Raw genomic sequence first — 19,220 nt, forward strand, 5'->3', positions numbered from 1 at the left:
AGGCAAGATGCTACGCCAGCCTTGAACCTCAGGCACCTGTGCCTCATCTTTTCTCCTACCTGACCTACCCTAGTAGCTCGAGAGTGCCTACTATAGAAAGGCCTTCCAGGACCACAGATGGAAAAAATTAGGGGTTCCCTGCAAGGGTAATGTTGGGGAGGAGAGTGGGGGAGCAGGAAATGAAAGAGCGAAAGCCCCTGAGACCTCTTGAGAAAGCATAGAGGGGTAGTTGTTCAAGCTGCAACTTCCCAGACCAAAAGGAACAAAAGCTGAGACTATCATCGGCCTGCTAGCTCCACACGATTCCTGGGATCCTACAGAAACTTAGCTGTGAGAAGAGCAGAGGGTAGGGGGACCCTGCTCTGAACTGTGTGGGCCAGGAGGGGCTGCTGGAGAACCAGGGAAGGAGGCACTTGAGTGGAAGGCATCTGCTAAACTTCACCATCAGTGGAGTTGGAGGCCAGCGCAGCCCTGCCACCATCAGGACCCCATTCCTCCTTGGCGCCCATGCAGAACCCGATGCTTGGGGTTAGAGAAGCTGTGCCCTCCTCAGCCTCTTATCAGTGCAGGGGGATGACCCAAGTAGTTATAAGATTTATGGCTGGTGCTCAGGGCCAGAGGCTGGAGGATCTTGGAGTTGAGGCTAGAGGAGGCCATAGCCTCAGGTGACATGTGAACAGCATTTATTTTTCATGTCTTCAACAAACGTTCAAGCCTCATGACTCTGCTGGGCCCTGAGTGGGGCCCCAACAATGAGCTGGTCAAAGGCAGGGCCATGTGTGGTACCCCAGCACAGAGCCTGGCATGTCCTGGAACTTGGTGCTTGCTGAATGCATGGCAGGGCACTGGAGGCACCAGACTGGGCAGACAGGGGTTAAGAGGCGGTGGCTGAGTATAAGAGGAGCTCTTCTCTACCTGCTCCTGCTCATTGCCCTCTCAGACCAGGAGCACCTCAGCCATCTTGCTGCTGGCGACCTCACTGATGGCCTGCAGACCCAGGGAAGAGGGGACTTCCCTGGGGGAGGGGAAGGACTCCTTGCCCTCTGACCAATGCCCTTGTTCCTCTCCCTGTCTGGAGCCCCTGGCCTCCACAGCCTAGCCATGGCCTGAGGTCAGCTTGCACTGCCCGGCTATATGAGTCTTGTGCAGGGCCCTTGGACCAGTCCAGCCCCAAGACCAGTTTAAGGGCTGGCAGGGCTGGGGAAGGTGGAGGAGACACATAGTGGGCATGGGGCATCTGTGAGGAAGGCCCCAGGCCAATACACTAGCCCCCCAGGCCCTGAGTTGGGAGCCCTGAAGTCAGGGGCCCCACAGAGGGGCCCAGAGAACAGTCCAGCTCAGCAGGGCCGCTTGCTGTCCAGAATGGTCTTCCAGTCGTCCGCCCACGAATGCATCCTGCGGCTGGGGGGCTGCAGCTGCACGTGCCGATTGTGGCAGCATGTGAAGAGGACGTGCTCCCAGCTGGGGTTGGGCTCAGCCCCTGTGGGCGGGAAAGCAGCACTCAGACCAATGTCAGGACCCTGGAGAGTTTGCCTGGGACCAACTCTCAAGTGTCCTCAGTCAAGTAACTCACCTCTGAGACTCGGTTTCCCTGTCAGTAAAGTGGTGACTGCACTAGCACCTGTCTCCTAGGAGTCATAAAGATTAAACAAGGTGGCTCCCACAAAGCAACGGGACAGCTCATAGCAGTGCTCAGCAGTAACTGTGGCTGTGGTAATCTCCAGTCACTGTCAGAGGCTAAGCCTTGCTGACACCCTGCCCTTCCTCTCTCCCATGCCCAGTCATCCTGCACTGGCCAATGCCAGCTCTGCTGCTCACCAGCTGTTGACCACAGGCCCTGCAAACCTTCCCAAGCTTCAATCTCTCATGTCTACATGTCCATACTGCCATTGCCCCTTGGGTTATGGCCTGGACCCCCAGCTCCTCCTACACAGGCCTCTTACCTGCTTTCCATGGTTAGAGATGGAAGTTGAGGGAGTCTCTGGGACCCTCAAGGTCACACTCCCCACTGGCACTGTGACCTACTCTCCTTGAGAAACTGCATGGTTAGGGAGGTCAGGGGAGGGCACACTGTGGATTCTACTCTCTGGACACAGTGACTAGTGTAGAGATAGGCATGTTTCCCAAACCAGCTCAAAAAGCCATTAAGGAAGAAATAATCAGTATTTTACCACTGAGGGAGTCCAAAGAATAGGATTTAACCCTGAAACTATAGATGGTTACCAGGAGGAAAGAGCCTGTGTAAGTATGAAGGCAAATCAGAACAGAACAAGGAGATAAAGAAACTGAATTCTGACTGATGTTGTCTGGACTCCTAGATTCAGCCATGCCTAAAGGCCTCCTGTCCCATCTTTTTAGTTAGGTATAATAAATTTCCCCTCTCCTTTAAAGCCAGTTCAAGGTTTATTTGTATGTCTGTCTGTTTCTTTTAGGAAGTGGGTATCCATAAGCAAAAGGGACAAATACAGCTCCCAAACCTTCAGCTGGAGAAATTTTGCTTCACTTTTCTGTTTTAGATATTAGGTTCAGTTCAAATTCCTTTTAAGTAAAGTGAAGAGGGTATTCTGCTAAAAACAAATATTTGGAAGCCAGAGTTGGACCCTCATTTAACATGATAAAGGCAAAGCTTCCAGGTTAAGGGACTGACCTAAGGCCACCCAGCAAGTTCTGCCTGGAGCTGAAAACTGCTTCTCCTGACTCCCAGGTCAGATGCTGAGAGAGCCTTGTCTCCCCAACAGGGCAGAGGCTCAGGGCTGGGCTCAAGTCTGGATATCTGATACATATCTGGTGATTAAATGAGGACTACTTAGGACAGGGGCCATGAGGCCCAGCCCTGTGTGCTGTTTGTCTGAGTGGCTATTGGCTGTCTACACTCGCTCCTCACCTGCTGCAGGCCACTTGCCTGTGATGTCCGGCCGATCATCTATGAGAAGGTCGGCAGAGACCACGGTCTTGTCTCTGGTTAGCACAACCTGCTCCAGAAAGTCAGGGCCAAAGTGCTTCTCCACCCAGGCATACTGCAACATGAACAGGCAGAGGGGAGAAGAAAGTGCCATCAGGCCTGGGCATAGACTACGAGCAAGAGCACAGCCAGGCTTTCTTTAGGACCAAGGGCCAAGAGAGGGAGACATGATTATCCCATTGGCTGCAGAGGAAATTGATGCTCAGGGAGATAGTGTCACTTATTCATGTCCCAGCAGCTAGAAAGCAGCAGAGTCCTGGCTAAAATCCAGACTGCCCCCTCCACAGCTCCAGCCTTGCCCACCGGGACACATAACTGATGGCCTCCTCCCTCCACCCAGCATGCACGCTGTGAATGCCTCACGTGTATGCGTGCATAGGCTCTAGGGACACAGAAAAGAAGGGGACAGAGCTCAAAGGTACATTGAAACAATTCATTATTATGTAAGGAGGGGACAAGAGAACTAAATGTTAAATCAAGCTATATCCAGTGTCTGCAACATGTTGCTGCCAGACCTAGGGAAGCCTGCAGAACAGAGGAAGATTCCTGCTGGGATTGATAACGAACCATTTCCCCACACTGTGAAGGGGAAACAGGAAAACAGTCTTTAAGTCATGTCCTATAGAAAATAAACACAATCATTCATTCCCTATGGCTAAAACCATGGGGAACCTATGGATCAAAGGCTGAGACTTGCCAGCAGGCTTTCTTGCTACATAACCATTCTTTCACACTACATACTCTTATCTTTCATGCCGCATACCCATACTATCAAAAGAAGATGGGTAAACAAAGTCTTTAAACTGTAATTCACAGAAACTAAAGAATGATATATAAACTGAATTCCCCTGAACCCTCTCTCTCATTCTCTGTCCCTCTCATTGTCTCTGTCCCTCTGAGTCTCTCTCAGGCTCTCTCACTCTCTGCCTCTGAGAGATGACCACGCTCTGCCTATGGAGTGTTACTCATTCTCTAATAAACTTTCCTTTTGACTTTAACTTTGGCGTGCGCTTGAATTCTTTCCTGCACTCAGTCAAGAACTCTCTTTTTCTTTCTCTCCCTCCCTCCCTTCTCCTGCCCCATCCTTCCTCACCCTCCCCCCACCCCATACCCCACTCTCGGTACAGGACTTGAGCTCCCCCTCCACTAAGGGGAATTTACCCTGTCCTGCATCAAAAGGAAAGGATGCTCTGAGTCTGAAGACCTCATGGCCAAGATTGCAGAGTGGTCCCATAGTAACCTGTTGGCTATCGGGTACCCCTTTTACCTCTCTACAGCCCAGTTCTAGGTTCCCCAAACATCCTTCTCCTGAGTGATCTTACCCAGCAGACAAAGAACCCCAAGCAAATGACCATGCTGGCCATCTTCTCAGAAAGACTCCCATTATAATATAACAGGGTACCATCAGTTCACAAAACAGCTCAAGTTACCATGCAGACAGTAGACAAGCTAATCACTGCACTGTCTACCAAGCGAGGATGAGGACCTCCCTAGGTGCCATTCCAGGAGAAGGAGCACTGGAGGACCAGATCAGGTAGCCTAGTGTAGGCGTATGTTACAGTGTGGAGGCAGGAATGGCCTGGGACCAACGTTTCCAGTATGCCAACTCCATGAGCACTCATCCCCCATCATCTTATTTAAGCCTCACAACAATCTACTCATTCTGTTATTCAACAAATATTTACTGAGCACCTACTATGTGAAGTATGGTTCTCGAAAGTGGAGAGATGATGGTATGTAGAAGAGACACTCTCGTGGAATCCATATTTTAGTGGGAAGAGACACACAACAAACAGACAAGAAATTTCAGGTGGAACAAGTGTTCTGAGGTAATAAAACAAGGAACTAAGATTGAGGATAGTAAGAGAAGGCCTCTCTGAGAAGAGACGTCTGTGACTGAACCTGCGTGACAGGGCAGAGCCTGGAATTAAAGGACTGAGAGAAGAATGTTCCATACAGAGGGAAAAACAAATCTAAATATTCTACAGCAGGAACATGCTGTGTTTAGCTGTGTAGCTGGAGCACAAAGAAGAGGGGGAGCAGGAAGGAGGAGTGAGGTGCTGGGCAGGGCCAAAGTCCCATCAGCCTTGTAGGTCATGCTGGAGAGATAAGACTTCATTCTAAGTCCATCAGTCTAGGTTTTAGAAACTATCAATGAAGAAGGACCACTTGTTCTCTTTTTTAGTTTCTAATTGATCATGGAGTGATACTTATGTAAGATCTGAAATCCAGTCATGTTCTTGGATGCTGTATCCATGTCAAAAGGTTACCAACATTTCCAATTGCACACAACCATTTTTGCATTTCTCTATCTTGGGCCAGCACCTGTGTGTAGACCACAAGTAGAGTAGCTCCAAACAAGGGCTGACACAAGTAGATTTACATCTTTGAAAGGTCACCATGGCAAAGAGATTCTGTACAGATAAAAAAGCTGATGCTCAGAGAGGTTCAGCAAGGGGCAGAGCCCCAGCAAACACCAGATCTGTGCCTCCATCCCCAACCCACACCCTGCCTCACAGCCCCTGTGGCCTGGAGCCCCCACCAGCACTCCCTGCCTCACATGACCCCCTTCCAGGTGCAGGCCGCAACCTAGTGTGGCCACTTTTCCTAAAAAGGCAGTGCTGGCTTTTCATAATTGAGTCTCCTCTTCAGCAAGTTATCTGGGCCACAGCAGGGTAATAATAGTTCTCCCTCAAGTTTTCAACTTATTTACGTAAATACCAAGAAGCGTGATTGCTGGATCATATGGTAAGAATATGTTTAGTTTTGTGAGAAACTATCAAACTATATTCCAAAATGGCTGTGCCATTTTGCATTCCCACCAGCAAGGAATGAGAGTTCCTGTTACTCCCCATCCTCGCCAGCATTTGGTGTCATCAGTGTCCTGGATTTGGGCCATTCTAATAGGTGTGTCTCATTGTTTTTACATCTAAAGACTACTTCATCCAACAACAGCATTTCCCTAATGAAATGTGATGTTGAGCATCCTTTCATGTGCTTATATAGCATCTGTATATCTTCTTTGGTGAGGTGTCTGTTTAGGTCTTGGGCCCATATTTTAATCAGGCTATCCATTTTCTTACTGTTGTTTTAATAATTCTTTGTATATCTTGGATAATAGTCCTCTATCAGCTATGTCTTTTGCAAATACTTTCTCCCAGTCTGTGGCTTGTCTTCTCATTCTTTTGACAATGTCTTTTGCAAAGCAAAAGTTTTTGATTTTAAAGAAGTCCAGCTTATTATTTCTTTCATAAATTATGCCTTTGATATTGTATCTAAAAAGTCATCACTATACCCAAGGTCATCTAGGATTTCGCCTGTGTTATCTTCTAGGAGTTTTATAGTTTTCTATTTTATATTTAGTTCTAAGATCTATTTTAAGTTGAATTTTATGAAAGGTGTAAAACAAGTAAAGTGTGTGTCTAGATTTTTTTGCATGTGGATATACAGTTGTTCCAGCACCATTTGTTGAAAAGACTATCGCTCTGCTTTATTATATTGCTTTTGATCCTTGTCAAAGATCAGTTAAGTACATCTGTGTTGGTCTTTACCTGGACTCTCTATTCTGTTCCAATGATCTATTTGTCTATTCTTTCACCAGTGCCACACTGCCTTGATTATTGTAGCTTTATAGGAAGTCTCGAAGTCAGGTAGCATTAGTTCTTCAACTTTGTTCTCATTCAATATTGGCTATTCTGGGCTTTTTGCTATTCCGTACAAACTTTAGAATCAGTTTGTCGATATCCACAGAATAACTCACTGGGATTTTGATAGGACTAGACTGAATCAATAGATCAGATTGGGAAGAATTTACATCTTGACAATATTGCCTTCCTATCCATGAACATGGAATATCTCCCCCTTTATTTAGTTATTATCTGACTTCCTTCAACAGAGTTTTATAGTTTTTCTCATATAGATCTTATATAGATTTTGTTAGATTTATATGTGAGTATTTTGTTTTGGGAATGCTAATGTAAATGGTATTGTTTTTAATTTCAAATCCATTTATTCATTGATGGTACGTAGGAAGCAAATTACTTTTATATATTACTTTGTATCCTGCAACCTTGCTATAATCACCTATAATTTCAGAAGGGCTTTTTGGGGGGGTCAATTCTCTCAGATTTCTACATAGATGATTGTGTCATCTGCAAACAAAGCCAGTTTTATTTCTTTTTTCCCAATCTATATATTTCTTATTTCCTTTTCTTATTTCATCAGTCAGGACGTCCAGTACAATGTTGAAATGGAGTGGTGAGAGGAAACTGTGGCTCGTTGCCACTGCTCAGCATTATAAGAGTATCATACCACAAACTGCTAGCCTAGAAAAAGATCAAGATTCAAACTCTGAAGTACAGTTTCTACTACGTATTGTTTTATCATCATAAAGTCAAAAAATCATAAGTCAAACCATTCTAAATGGAGGACCATCTGTTTAGGCCTATTCATATTGTCTATTCTTGTGTGAGTTTTTGCTGACTGTGTCATTCAAGGAATTGATCAATTTCGCTTAGGTTATCAAATTTGTGGGCATAAAGTTGTTCATAGTATTCCTTTTAATGTTCACAGGATCTACAGTGATGTCTCTTCTTTCATTTCTAATACTAGTAATTTGTGTCTTCTTTTTTTTCTTAGTCTTGCTAGAAGCTTATTGATTGTATTGTTCGTTTCAAAGAACCAGCTTTTCCTTTTGTTGTTTTTCTCTATTGATTTGTTTTCAATTTAATGATTTTGCTCTAATTTTTATTATTTCTTTTCTTCTGCTTATACTAGATTTAATTTGTTCTTTTTCTAGTGTCTTAATGTGGAAGTTTAGGTCATTGGTTTTAGACCTTTCTTCTTTTATAATATATGTATTCGATGCTGTAAATTGTCCTCTAACCACTACTTTTGCTGCATCTCACACATATTGATAAATTGTATTTCCGTTTTATTTACTCTTAGGTATTTTAAAATTTCTGTTGTGATCTTTCTTTGATGTGTTATTTAGAAGTGTGTTGTTTAATCGCCATGTATTTTTTGGGTTTTCTAGCTATCTTTCTATTATCGATGTCTAGTTTAATTCCGTTGTGGTGTGAGAACATATATTGTATGACTTCTATTATTTTAAATGTGTTAAGGTGTTTCATGGCCTAGAAAGTGGTCAGTCTTGGTAAAGATTCCACGTGAGCTTGGGAGGCATGTGTATTCGGCTGTTGTTGGATAAAGCAGTCTTTAGATGTCAGTTATATCCAGATGGTGGTGTTGAGTTCAACCATGTCCTTATTTTTAAGTCTGTTCATTTCTGATAGACGGCTGTTGAAGTCTCTAACTATAATAGTGGATTCATCTATTTTTCCTCGCAGTTCTAACAGTTTTTGTCTTACATATTTTTATGTTCTGTTGTTAGGCATATACATGTTAAGAATTGTTATGTCTTCCTGGATAACTGACCCCTTTATTATTATAGAATAGCCCTCTTTTTTTTCTTTAAATCTGAACATCAGTTTAACCTTTATTTGGCTTTATTGTTGTTGTAGTTGTTGTTTCAGAAAGAGAAAAACTCACATAGAGTCTAAAATCTGCTTCACCATTTGTAAACCCAATCCTTAAAATCACATAATCACAAACAGAAAGTTCAGAAATGTTCTTTACTGTCCATCAGTCTATCTATCTCAATAAGGCGCAGGCATAGCAATCATCCTTTGAATCACTGCTTTAACCTTTAAACTTCATGAATTCTGGCTAAGAAAAAGGCCAACATGACAAATTAGGTCTCACAAAATACTGATTATATATGTATTTACTATTAAATTCTCTGTCTTTGTGTGTGTAGGGGGTAGAATTAAGTCAATAAATGTAATTAGTTTCTATTTTAATTATATCTTCCTATAAATATTTTTCCCCTAAACCTTTGGCACTGCAATATGTCTACTATTGTGAGTACTCATAGATAACATAAATGAATTAGCACACAGAAACAGGTACTAACAGAAAAAAAGCTAACCACGTTGTCAAATTAATGTAGCTTTAAAGTATTTGGTAAAATTTTTCAAGTTCCTTTTTTAGGCAAGTTTTTCCTCAAGATATGCACTTATGATCATTCTCAGCTTGGAACTCTTTGAGGACTTTCGTCTAAGTCAATGTGTATCTTCTGCTGAAGCTCTGTCCTGAAAGAAAATAGTATCTTGTCCCAAATATTAGCAGTTTGAATCTGATGAATCAATTTGAGGGAAAATGACACTTCTGTTAAACTAGGCTTCTGCATTTCTTTTTGTTATAGCTACACTTATTCCCAGAATTTGAATTCCAATTAACTGAGCTTATATGAAGTACCAGGCACTCTGTTAGTTGATGGAGACAGAAACCCAGAAAGGCATGGCCCTTACACTCAACACCCTCAGGGTATTCTGGGAAATACAGAACTAGAAGCAAATAATTGTAATACAATGCCCAGTAATACCTGAGATAATAGAGATATATTCCAAGCACTATATGTACCAAATAGAAGAAGTACAAATCTTCTTAGATGTGAGAAACGAGGGGCTTTCCTGAGGAGGGGATACTTACTTTCGGTCTTGAAATACAATTAGGAGCTCTTTAGACAAAGGGCAATATGAAGAATAAAAACTAATATGAAGTTAAGAGGACTAGTATGACCAAATATATGGGGCAAAATAAAAAACTGAAAAACCTCACTGGCTTTTTCTATTGATTTACAGCTTAATCATATGAGGACAATGAATATTTAGAGACTATATGATATAAAAAGAACAATCAGAATAAGCTATTATGTCTTCCTGAATCTTATTTAAAACTTAATTAGGTCTTGTGAGAAGCTGGCAGTTCTGACTAGGTTGAAGGAAATAGATCTATCGCTGTTAACCCCCAGGGTTTAACAGTGTCAGACTTGTGTCTTAACTTCTCTGGGAGCTACCGCCACCATGGTTTCTGCAACCTCTTGCCTTTTTTTTTCCCTCCAGGAGTTAAGAGTATTTTGCTCTGAGCTCCAGTACTGGAGCAGCTCCTCAAAGGGCACCAGGGATATAAAGGGTAGGAACTGAATTGTCTGGCTTTAGGGAGAAGTCTGGGGAGGCAGCTTTCTCCCAGACAAAGTGCTAGCAGAAGCCATTGTTCTTTTCTTGGGCACTCCCCACACTCAGCCTCTATAATGCCCTTCCTTATCCCTGATAATTTTCCTTGGTCTGAAGTCTGTTTGGAAATTAATATGGCTACTCACTTTCTTTTGACCAGTTTTATCATGGTATATCTTTCTCCATCCCTTTCTTTACTTTCAATCTGGCTGTGTTTTTATATTTAAAGTGTGTTTCTTATAAACAACATATATTTAGATGGGTTTTTTTTGATCCACACTAACAATCTCTGAACTTTAATTGATATATCTGTACCACTGATATTTAGTCATTACTGACATAGTCGGATTAATACCTACTGTATTTGTCACCATTTTCTATTTGTTGCCCTTGTTATCTGTTCTTATTTTTGTCTTCTACTCTTTTTCTACCTTTTGTAGTTTTAATTGAGCATTTTATATGATTCTTTTTTCTACTCTTTCTTGGTCTATCAAGAAGCATATACTTTTTAAAACTTTTTAGTGGTTACCCTAGAGTTTGCAATATACCTTTATAATTAATCCAAGTCCACTTTCAAATCACAGTGTACTGCTACACAAGTAGCACAAGTGTACTTGAAATACTATAACAATACTGTTATAATAACATAGTATTCCTAATTTCTTCTTCTCATCCCTTGTATCACTGAGGTCATTCACTTCACTATATAGAAGTTATAATCATCACATACATTGTGGATAATATTACTTTGAACGAACTGTTAGATCAATTAAAAATAAGAAAAATAAAAGTTTTTATTTTACCTTCTCTTATCTCTTCTCTAATATTCTTCTTGTCTTTATATAGATCTGACTTTCTGACCTGTTAGTATTTTCCTTCCCTCTGAAGAACTTCTTTTAACATTTCTTGCAAGGCAGGTCTACTGGCAACAGATTCCTTCAATTTGTTTGTCTGAAAAAACCTGTATTTCTCTTTCACTTTTGAGAATTAATTCCACAGGGTACAGAATTGTAGGTCAGTGGGTTTTTTACTTTCAACATTTTAAATATTTCACTCTATGTTTTTCTTGCTTGCATGGTTTCTAAGTAGAAATCAAATATAATTCTGATCTTTGTTATAGGTAAGGGTTTTTTTTCCCCTCTGGCATTTTTCAAAACTTTTCTTTATTTTTGATTTTTTTATAGTTTGAATATGATATGCCTAGGTATAGGAACTTTTTTTTTTTTTGTATGTATCCTACTTGAAAATTTTCAATCATTCCTGCTTTTGTAGTTGTTTTCCAGTCTTCTTTCTTTCTTCCTTTTCAGTTTTGGGAGTTCCTCTTGAGATATCCTCAAGCTCAGAGATTCCTCAACCATGTCCAATCTACTTAATGAACCCATCAAAGGCATTTTTCATTTGTTATAGTGCTTTTGATCTCTAGCATTTTTTGTTGATTCTTTCTTAGAATTTCTATCTCTCTGCTTACATTATCCAACTGTTCTTGTGAAATGTCTACTTTATGCATTAGAGCTCTTAGCATATTAATCATAGTTGTTTTAAACTCCTGGTCTGATAATTCCAGCCTTGCCACGTCTGGCTTGAATGCTTGATTTCTCTCTTCAAACTGTGTTTTTTACCGTTTGGTTTGCCTTGTAATTTTTTCTTAATGCCTATACATGCTGTATCACATAAAAGGAATTGCTGTAAATAGGCCTTTAATAATGTGATGGTGAGGCACGTGGGGAGGAAAAGTGTTCTATAGGCCTATGATTAGGTCTGTCTTTTTTTTTCCTCTCTCCTTTGGTTTTATATTGAAGTGTCTCTTTGTTTCTCAAAACAAATGTTTTACTGGATGACAGCTTGGATAAAAAGTGAAGTGGACTTATTCTATAAAATTAAAATTTAGATTTTTAAATTATTAGTAATTACGTGAATAATGGACATGTTTTTATTTCAAAATAAGAAAATTAAAAAAAATATTTTTGTGTGACATGAATTACACAAGGGAATATTTGAGCTATGGATTGGGAGAGGTTTTGATTTTTGAAATAGGAAAAAAGATGAAGAAATCTAATAAACTATAATGTAGCTACATGAAAATGTACATTTCACAAGTCAAAACTACAGTGGCTTAGTTCAAACCTAAATCAAATATGTACTGCTTATGAGGACTTGGTCAAGTTTTCTTAATCTTATTTGTAAAACATGGGCATTCACCCTTTTGGGTTTTCATGAAGATTAAATGAATTAATTAATATGACATGTTTAAAACAGTATATGGCTCACAGTAATTTCTCTTTAAGTATTAGCTCTTATTTTATTTTTATTGCTGAGGAACTTGTTCTGGCAAATATTTTTCCATGGCATAAACAGTTTGGCATTATATAGCATACCTCAGAGATACTGCAGGTTCAGTTCCAGAACACCACAGTAAAGCAACTATTGTAATAAAACAAGTTGTAATCTTTTTACTGGTGGAGGGTTTTGCCTACAGTTTGTAAAAAATACAACATCTGTGACATGCAATAAAGCAAAAGGCAATAAAATGAGGTATAGCTGTACTCACAAACATCAATGGCCTTATGTCATAACGTATGTCAAAAATAGCAAGGGCTTTAGAGAAATAAAGATAAATATGCCATTACTCATTTCACTGTTAATTATTATTTTGGGCAATCTACTGATTGCTTAAGACTTTTTTTTTACCATCTATTTATTATGCACTATTTTTTTTTTATTTAGGTATAATTCACATATAACATTATATTAGTTTCAGGTGTACAACATAATGATTTGATATTTGTATATATTGAGAAATGATCATCACAATAAGTCTAGTTAACATACATCACCTTACATAGTTACAAATTTTTTTCTTGTGGTAAAAACTTAAGATCTGCTCTCTTAGCAACTTTAAAATATACAATACGGTATTATTAACTATAGTCGCCATGCTGTACATTACACCCCCAGGACTTACTTATTTTATAACTGGAAGTTTGTACCTTTTGACCCCCTTCACCCATTTTATGCCCCCCGCTCCCCCTTCTGGTAACAGCCAATCTGTTCTCTATATCTATGAACTTGGGATTTTTTGTTTGTCTGTCTTCTGTTTGTTTAGATTGCATATATAAATGATATCATATGGTATTTGTTATTCTCTGTCTGACATATTTCAAAGGCCTTTCAGTGCCTGTAGCCTGAAGTACAAACTCCTGATTACTAAAGGCCCTGCCTGTATTCAGCTCATCTCTAACCTCTCCCCCTTTATACTACCCCTGCTCCTCAAGGTACCCCCATGCCTCTTCATGTTTGCACATGCTATTTCCAACATTCAGAACTCACTCTCCCTACTTCTTGCCTCTCATTTCCATAATACGATTCATTCCTTACTTTCCCCAAGAAGCCTTCCCTGGCTTCCTCCTCCTGTGTGACCACAGAGCCTGTGACATAGCGTGAAAACCAGCTATCTGACCACCACAATGTCATTAGCTCCTGAAAACAGAGATGGGGCATTTTTTAAGTGTTGTAGCAGGTGTTCGGTAAATGTTCTCTGAATGGATGAATTCATTATCACCTTACATTTAAAAATGACCTACATTTTTTTATTGGAGGTTAAATGAAGAGGCTTAATTTTGGGATAGAAAAAAATACATCGAAATGTTAACAGTGTTTCAAAGAGGTGGGTTTTGTTGCCTTTTTCCTTCATTTAATCAAGCATCCACCATCAATGGGCCTTGTCCTCTGGTAATGGCACCTCAATTTTTTCCTTTGAAGCTACCTCATCCTGTACAGGACTGCCAGCATGCCCATCGTCCTCTGGCCAGGGGTCAGGCAAGTGATCTGAGCTCAGCCTCTCTCCTGGGAACATGAATCCTGGGCAAAAAAATTTGCAGATGGAGAATGAATGGAGTTGCAGAGTGAGCACATACACTAAAGGAGACCATCTTTTGGCTCTGGCTCCGAACCTGCTGGTCAAAAGCCTGTTTTTTCAGATTTTCCTTTGATTCTCTGAGCAAACCAACATCGTTCTAATTCTAGCTTTGCTTTAAATTACTTGGATGCTGTTGATATTGCTAAAAAAGTCCTAACTGATACCCTCTTTGTAAGAATACAGTCACTGTATTCTGAATCCTCAACAGCGAGCAGGCACTGCTGGCAAGAGCAGCTAAGGGCATGGACTCCAGGACACACAGACCTGGACTCAGTGCCACTGCCTATGTGATCATTAGATGCAGATGAGCTGCCTCATTCCATTCAGCTTCTTTCTTTATCTGACAGATCATAAGAGTACACTGAATCTTGAACAACACAGGTTTGAACTGAGTAGTTCTACTTACATGAGAATTTTTCTCAATAAATACCTGTACTGTTTTGATCCATGGTTGGGAGTCCATGGATATGAAGGGCCAATTGTATGTATTGATCTACGCCATTTTATATAGGGAACTTGAGCATGTATGGATTTTGATATCCTCAGGGGATACGGGGTGGTCCTGGAACCAATCTCCCACAGGTACCAAGGGACAACTTAAGTTTTGGGGTAGTCAAAAATAATACACAGATTTTCGACTGCAGGGGTAGGGGAGTTGGTACCCCTAACCCCCACATTGTTCAAGGGTCACTCATATTTGTATTTCACAAGGAGCTGCTGTAAACCATAAAAATGTAAAAAGTATAGTGCCCGGAATATTAAAAGCATCAAATAAACGGCAAACATTATTGCTGAAAAATGTTTGATAACTCTGTTGAACAAATGACTCTATTTATCCAACGACAAATACTGAGTGCTTACAGAGTGCCAGGCCCTGTGCCAGGTGCTGGATCAGTTGTAAGCAAGATAGTCATAGTCCCTTCCCTCATGGATCTTGCAGTATATTAGAGGAGACAAACAGGTAACAAGATACAGACAAAGAAATAAACCTATTTCAAATGGTGGTAAGTGTTATACAGGAAACGAGGGTCTAAGAGATGGAACAACAAGGAGGAAGAATCTACTTTAGATATGGTCAGAAATTGTGGGATGCAGCTGAGCTGAGGCCTAATGGATGAGGAAGAACCAAGCAGAGGGCCCAGAACGTGTAAGCGCAAGAAGCAAGAATACTCAGGAAACAAAGGCATATGAAGCATCATGAAGGAAGAGGACAAGAACTTGAGATGGGTGAGAGAGGTGGCTAGGCAAGGCCTTGTAGGTTATGGAAAGGAAGGGGTGTGTTTGTGTGTGCGTGCGTGCGTGCGTGCGTGTGTGTGTGTGTGTGTGTGTGTGTTTAATTCTATTTTAAGTGCAGTGGGAAACCATTAAAATGTTTAAAAGTAGGAGACTGGCATGATCTGCTTATGAAGACCTCCTCTGGCTCCATGTAGAACTGAAATGAAGACAGTTTAGGAGGCTATCTTAGTTCTGAGAAGAAATACTGAGGTGACGGCATTGGAAAGACAGAGAAGTAGGCAGATGCCAGATATATTTTAGAAAGAGATCTATAGGAACTGTAACTTGCTGATGCGCTAGATGTGAGGGGTAATAAGAAGGGTGTTAGCAGGATGGCCCCCTGTTTCCAGCCTGAGAGGGGAGGGACAGATGTGGGACGGGGACATCAGTACCCAGGGACAGACATTTCAGGTTTGAGTTGTCAGAAAGAGAAGAGTCCTGGGCTGAGGCTGCACGGGTGATGGCAGCATAAAGATCATACTTCAGTCCACGGGAATAGATGAATGACAGCCAGCTTATCAATCTTACTCCAATAAGTACTGGATAATCACCCTGACCACCATGTATAACCTCAGTGAAAACAGTTACTCTAGCCGAGCAGTTCTCAAAACTAAGAGTGCACCCGGTAGGCTTATTTAAATACACCTGGCTACTCCCAGGGATTCTGATTCAGGTCTCGGGAGAGGCTAGAAAATACCCACTTCTATTAAAGTGCCCTGGGGATGCAGACCCTGCTGGTCTGAGGACCTGGGGATCGCTACTCTCCTAGAAATAGTAGACCTGGCCCTCAGTCCTAAATATACACTTACTGACTGTGGGTAAGTCATTAAGTCCCCTGAGTTTAACAAAACTCATGTTACAAGGGTGTTAAGGACTACCATGGAAGGGGGTGCTGTGACTACGCAATGAAATGATGGCTGCCAAGTGCCTTGTATAACAGCATGATAACTACTCAGTAAGCGAGAGTTCCAATTCCATTTAAAGCACACAGAAGACAATTAATGTTGGCTGACTGTGCACATTTTGTTTCTGATACAGAGTTGGAGAGAGGAAAGGTAATGTGAAGACACTCAAGAGAACTCATGCTGGAGGTCTGAGACGAGCCCCTTGAGCAGGGGGGTTCTGGGACAAGCTGCTTGAACTTCCCCAGCGGATGGGGCTGGCCCTGAATCCACCTCTGGTGTGAATGCCCACCTCCTGGGCAACAGAGCTGTCCTCTGCATTGTTCAACCACAGGTTCTCAATTTCCAGAAAAGTTTCATGTAATTCTAATTTTTTCAATAAACATGATAAAGTGAGTATGTAGCAAAACTCAACTATTTCACCTTTGTAAGGCTTTATATAAATAAATTCACGTACCCTAATATTTGGCTTTGGGTTGCCTCCAGCCCCTCCTTGTGTCATCTTTCACAAATGACACTTCACTGAAATGTGGATGGTCATCCTCCCCAAAGAACCTGGCATCATTACCAGGCTCCATTCAGAGAAGGTGACAGAATTTCGAACTGGTGCTAGAGGTCTTTGGGAAAGGAGACCCTGGCACAGAAACAGGAGGGATAGATGGGAGAAGAGGCAGCAGTGAGGCCATCCCAGCCGGTGGCAGCCACACTATGAGGGTCAGTGCCCTCCTTGCTGGGCATGCTGAGGGCCAGCACCCCTTACCTGGGACACATGGGGTCAAAGCAAGAAGAGGCAAAGTGCCAGGCCCACTCCGAGCAAGCTGCAAGTCTTACCTTCTCATAGGGACAGTACTTGTACATGTTGATAGGGCTCGTGCAGATGAACACATCAGTGCTGCGAGAAGAGGGAGGAGAGTGAGCCTTTGAGTCATATCCCTGTTGTTGTCCTGCCCTCCCACTCTGCGGCACTGGACCCTTTCAGATCTGAGCCCATCACCTGGAATAGGTAAACCCACTGCTCTCCATATCAGAGATGTCTACTCTGTCCCACTGCCCTGGGCAACCATGTGGGACTCCACCCCCGGCGCATGCAACCAATTCAGGGGTAGGCATCTGACTTAAGGCTTTTATGCATGGCTAGGCCCAAAAGGTTAGCTGGGCTTATTAGATGCCCAGTCTGGGATCTGAAAGGGAAATACTATGAAGTATTTACAACAAGAGAGGCATTAAAAGGATGCTGAGCAAGTTATTGGGGGAGAATTGGGGCCTCATGCAATGCAACATATAGAAACGCTAAGGACAAGTCTTCAGGTAAAGCATCCAGCTAAACCTCCTGGCAGGGAGCACAGCAAGGAGGAGCCCAGGTCTGCCTGGCTCAATATCCTGACACTGGGAGTCTCTCCAAGGCTGATGTGGCTTCCTGAGGAGTGCCCCTTCCCCGCAGTCTGAGTTTCTGTGCCGAGTCAGTGTGGGAGCTGACCCAGAAGGGCCTCCCAGGAGCCAGGTTCTCCCCCACAACCCCAAGGGTCCCCAGTCACTAACAACTGAGCCACCTAAGCCCAAAATCCTCATAAAGTAGGCATCTGCCCCTGCAACCAACAACAGTTGGCTCATCAAACCAAGCCTGCAAAGACTGGATTTTCCTGACTCTTTTTCTCTTTGGCAAATCAGTCCTCTGGGAGTCATACATAAGACTGCCATGTACCTGGGGAGAAAGCATGTGCCTTCTAGTTACCCTGAGTCTCATCTCTCTCAGCACTGCTTCTGACAACCTGGCTGTCCGCTCCCACCTGCTGGGTCATTCCCTTGGATATGCAGCCTCTCCTTCGGGTTCTCTCACTTCCTGCCTGCACTGAAACCTGGTCTCACATGAAGAGTACACCTCCCGTGTGCCTCAGAATGAAAGCTGTTTTGTCTTCATATCCCACGTGCTTCAGAGATGTGAAGTGATGAAAGTCTTCCTTGGTCTCCATTGCCACTTCCAGATCATTTCTCCTTCAAAATCCCTGACTCTGTGAAGCCCGTACCTACAGACACATCACTACTGCCCTTCCTGGCTGCTGTCACCTACCACTTGCCCAGTTACTGCCCTTCGTGTCTCCCCAATCTTACAGGATCACCATTGTCCCTCCGTCCCCACTCCTATCATCATCCTCAGTGACCGTAACATGGCACTGCACACCATGCACACATGCATGGACCCAACCCGTGGGGCTCTGAGGTCCTAACCTTGTTCTTCCACCCCATCTCCAACACCTCTCTCCCTGCTGTACCCTGCAGCTTATAATCACTTTTGCCAAAATCTCAATTTCATGTTTCTCCTCTGATCACCACTTACTAAACTTCCATTAAACTTGTTCTAATATCTTCCACTCAATCCTTCAACCTCATCAAGACAGACAACCCACTGCGGCCCTCAACCAGTTGCCCAGCCTCGTCACCCAGCCTCTCTTGGGTTTCTGACCCTCTGTGGTTCCCCATCTACACTCCATGCTTAGTGATGTCACCCAGGCCTAGGGCTTTAAACATTGTCTATATACTGGTGCCCCCCAACTTTGCTTTCATGATCCAGCTCTCTCCTGTATAAGAAAACCCACCCACTTTTCCCCTCGCAGCTTTCTATCCTGTGTGTCTCCTTTACTCTCACACTATTACCATACTCACGACACTTCTAACTCCAGATGTGTGGGCGTTTTCTCCACACCAACTAATGCTCTGAGATAGCAGCTGGCTGTGCTACAAATTTGACTCAATTATGACATTATCTACCTGGAGATTGTGTCAGATACCACAGGTTAAGGGCTCAGTCCCACATGAACTTCCTACTCTTGAGATTTTATGGAGGCTTCCTCACATAAGAATGATCAATTACCCCACTCCATTTCAAGGCCCTCTCCCCTCTCTGGAGAAGTAGAGGGTGGGCGCTGAAAATTCCAAGCTTCTAATCATGGCTTGGTCTTTCTGGTGACCAGTTCCCACCTAAGAGCCAACCCAGAGTCATCTCATTAGAACAAAAGATGCTCCTTGGCCTCTTATCACTTAGGAAATCACAAGGGTTTTAGAAGCTCTGTGCCAGGAACCAGGGGCAGAGA

General features: G+C 42.5%; 1 protein-coding gene across 2 annotated transcripts in view; it reads right to left on the reverse strand.

Moving 5' to 3' along the window:
* Nucleotides 1–668: 668 nt before the first annotated feature.
* NT5M (5',3'-nucleotidase, mitochondrial) overlaps nt 669–19,220 on the reverse strand; it is a 28,925-nt gene continuing 10,373 nt past the window's right edge. The window contains exons 3-5 of one of the 2 annotated variants that reach the window (XM_039847584.1): nt 16,963–17,023; nt 2,903–3,017; nt 669–1,480 (exon numbers count right to left, since the gene is read on the reverse strand). In XM_039847584.1, the coding sequence (XP_039703518.1) occupies nt 1,338–1,480; nt 2,903–3,017; nt 16,963–17,023 (319 nt within the window). In that variant the 3' untranslated portion in view covers nt 669–1,337. Of the gene's footprint in view, nt 1,481–2,884; nt 3,018–16,962; nt 17,024–19,220 lie in introns of both variants that reach the window. The other variant, XM_039847583.1, reaches the window with a different exon arrangement.

Source organism: Pteropus medius, unplaced genomic scaffold, assembly GCF_902729225.1.
Source record: "Pteropus medius unplaced genomic scaffold, Ma_sr-lr_union100, whole genome shotgun sequence".
NCBI classification, from domain to species: domain Eukaryota; kingdom Metazoa; phylum Chordata; class Mammalia; order Chiroptera; family Pteropodidae; genus Pteropus; species Pteropus medius.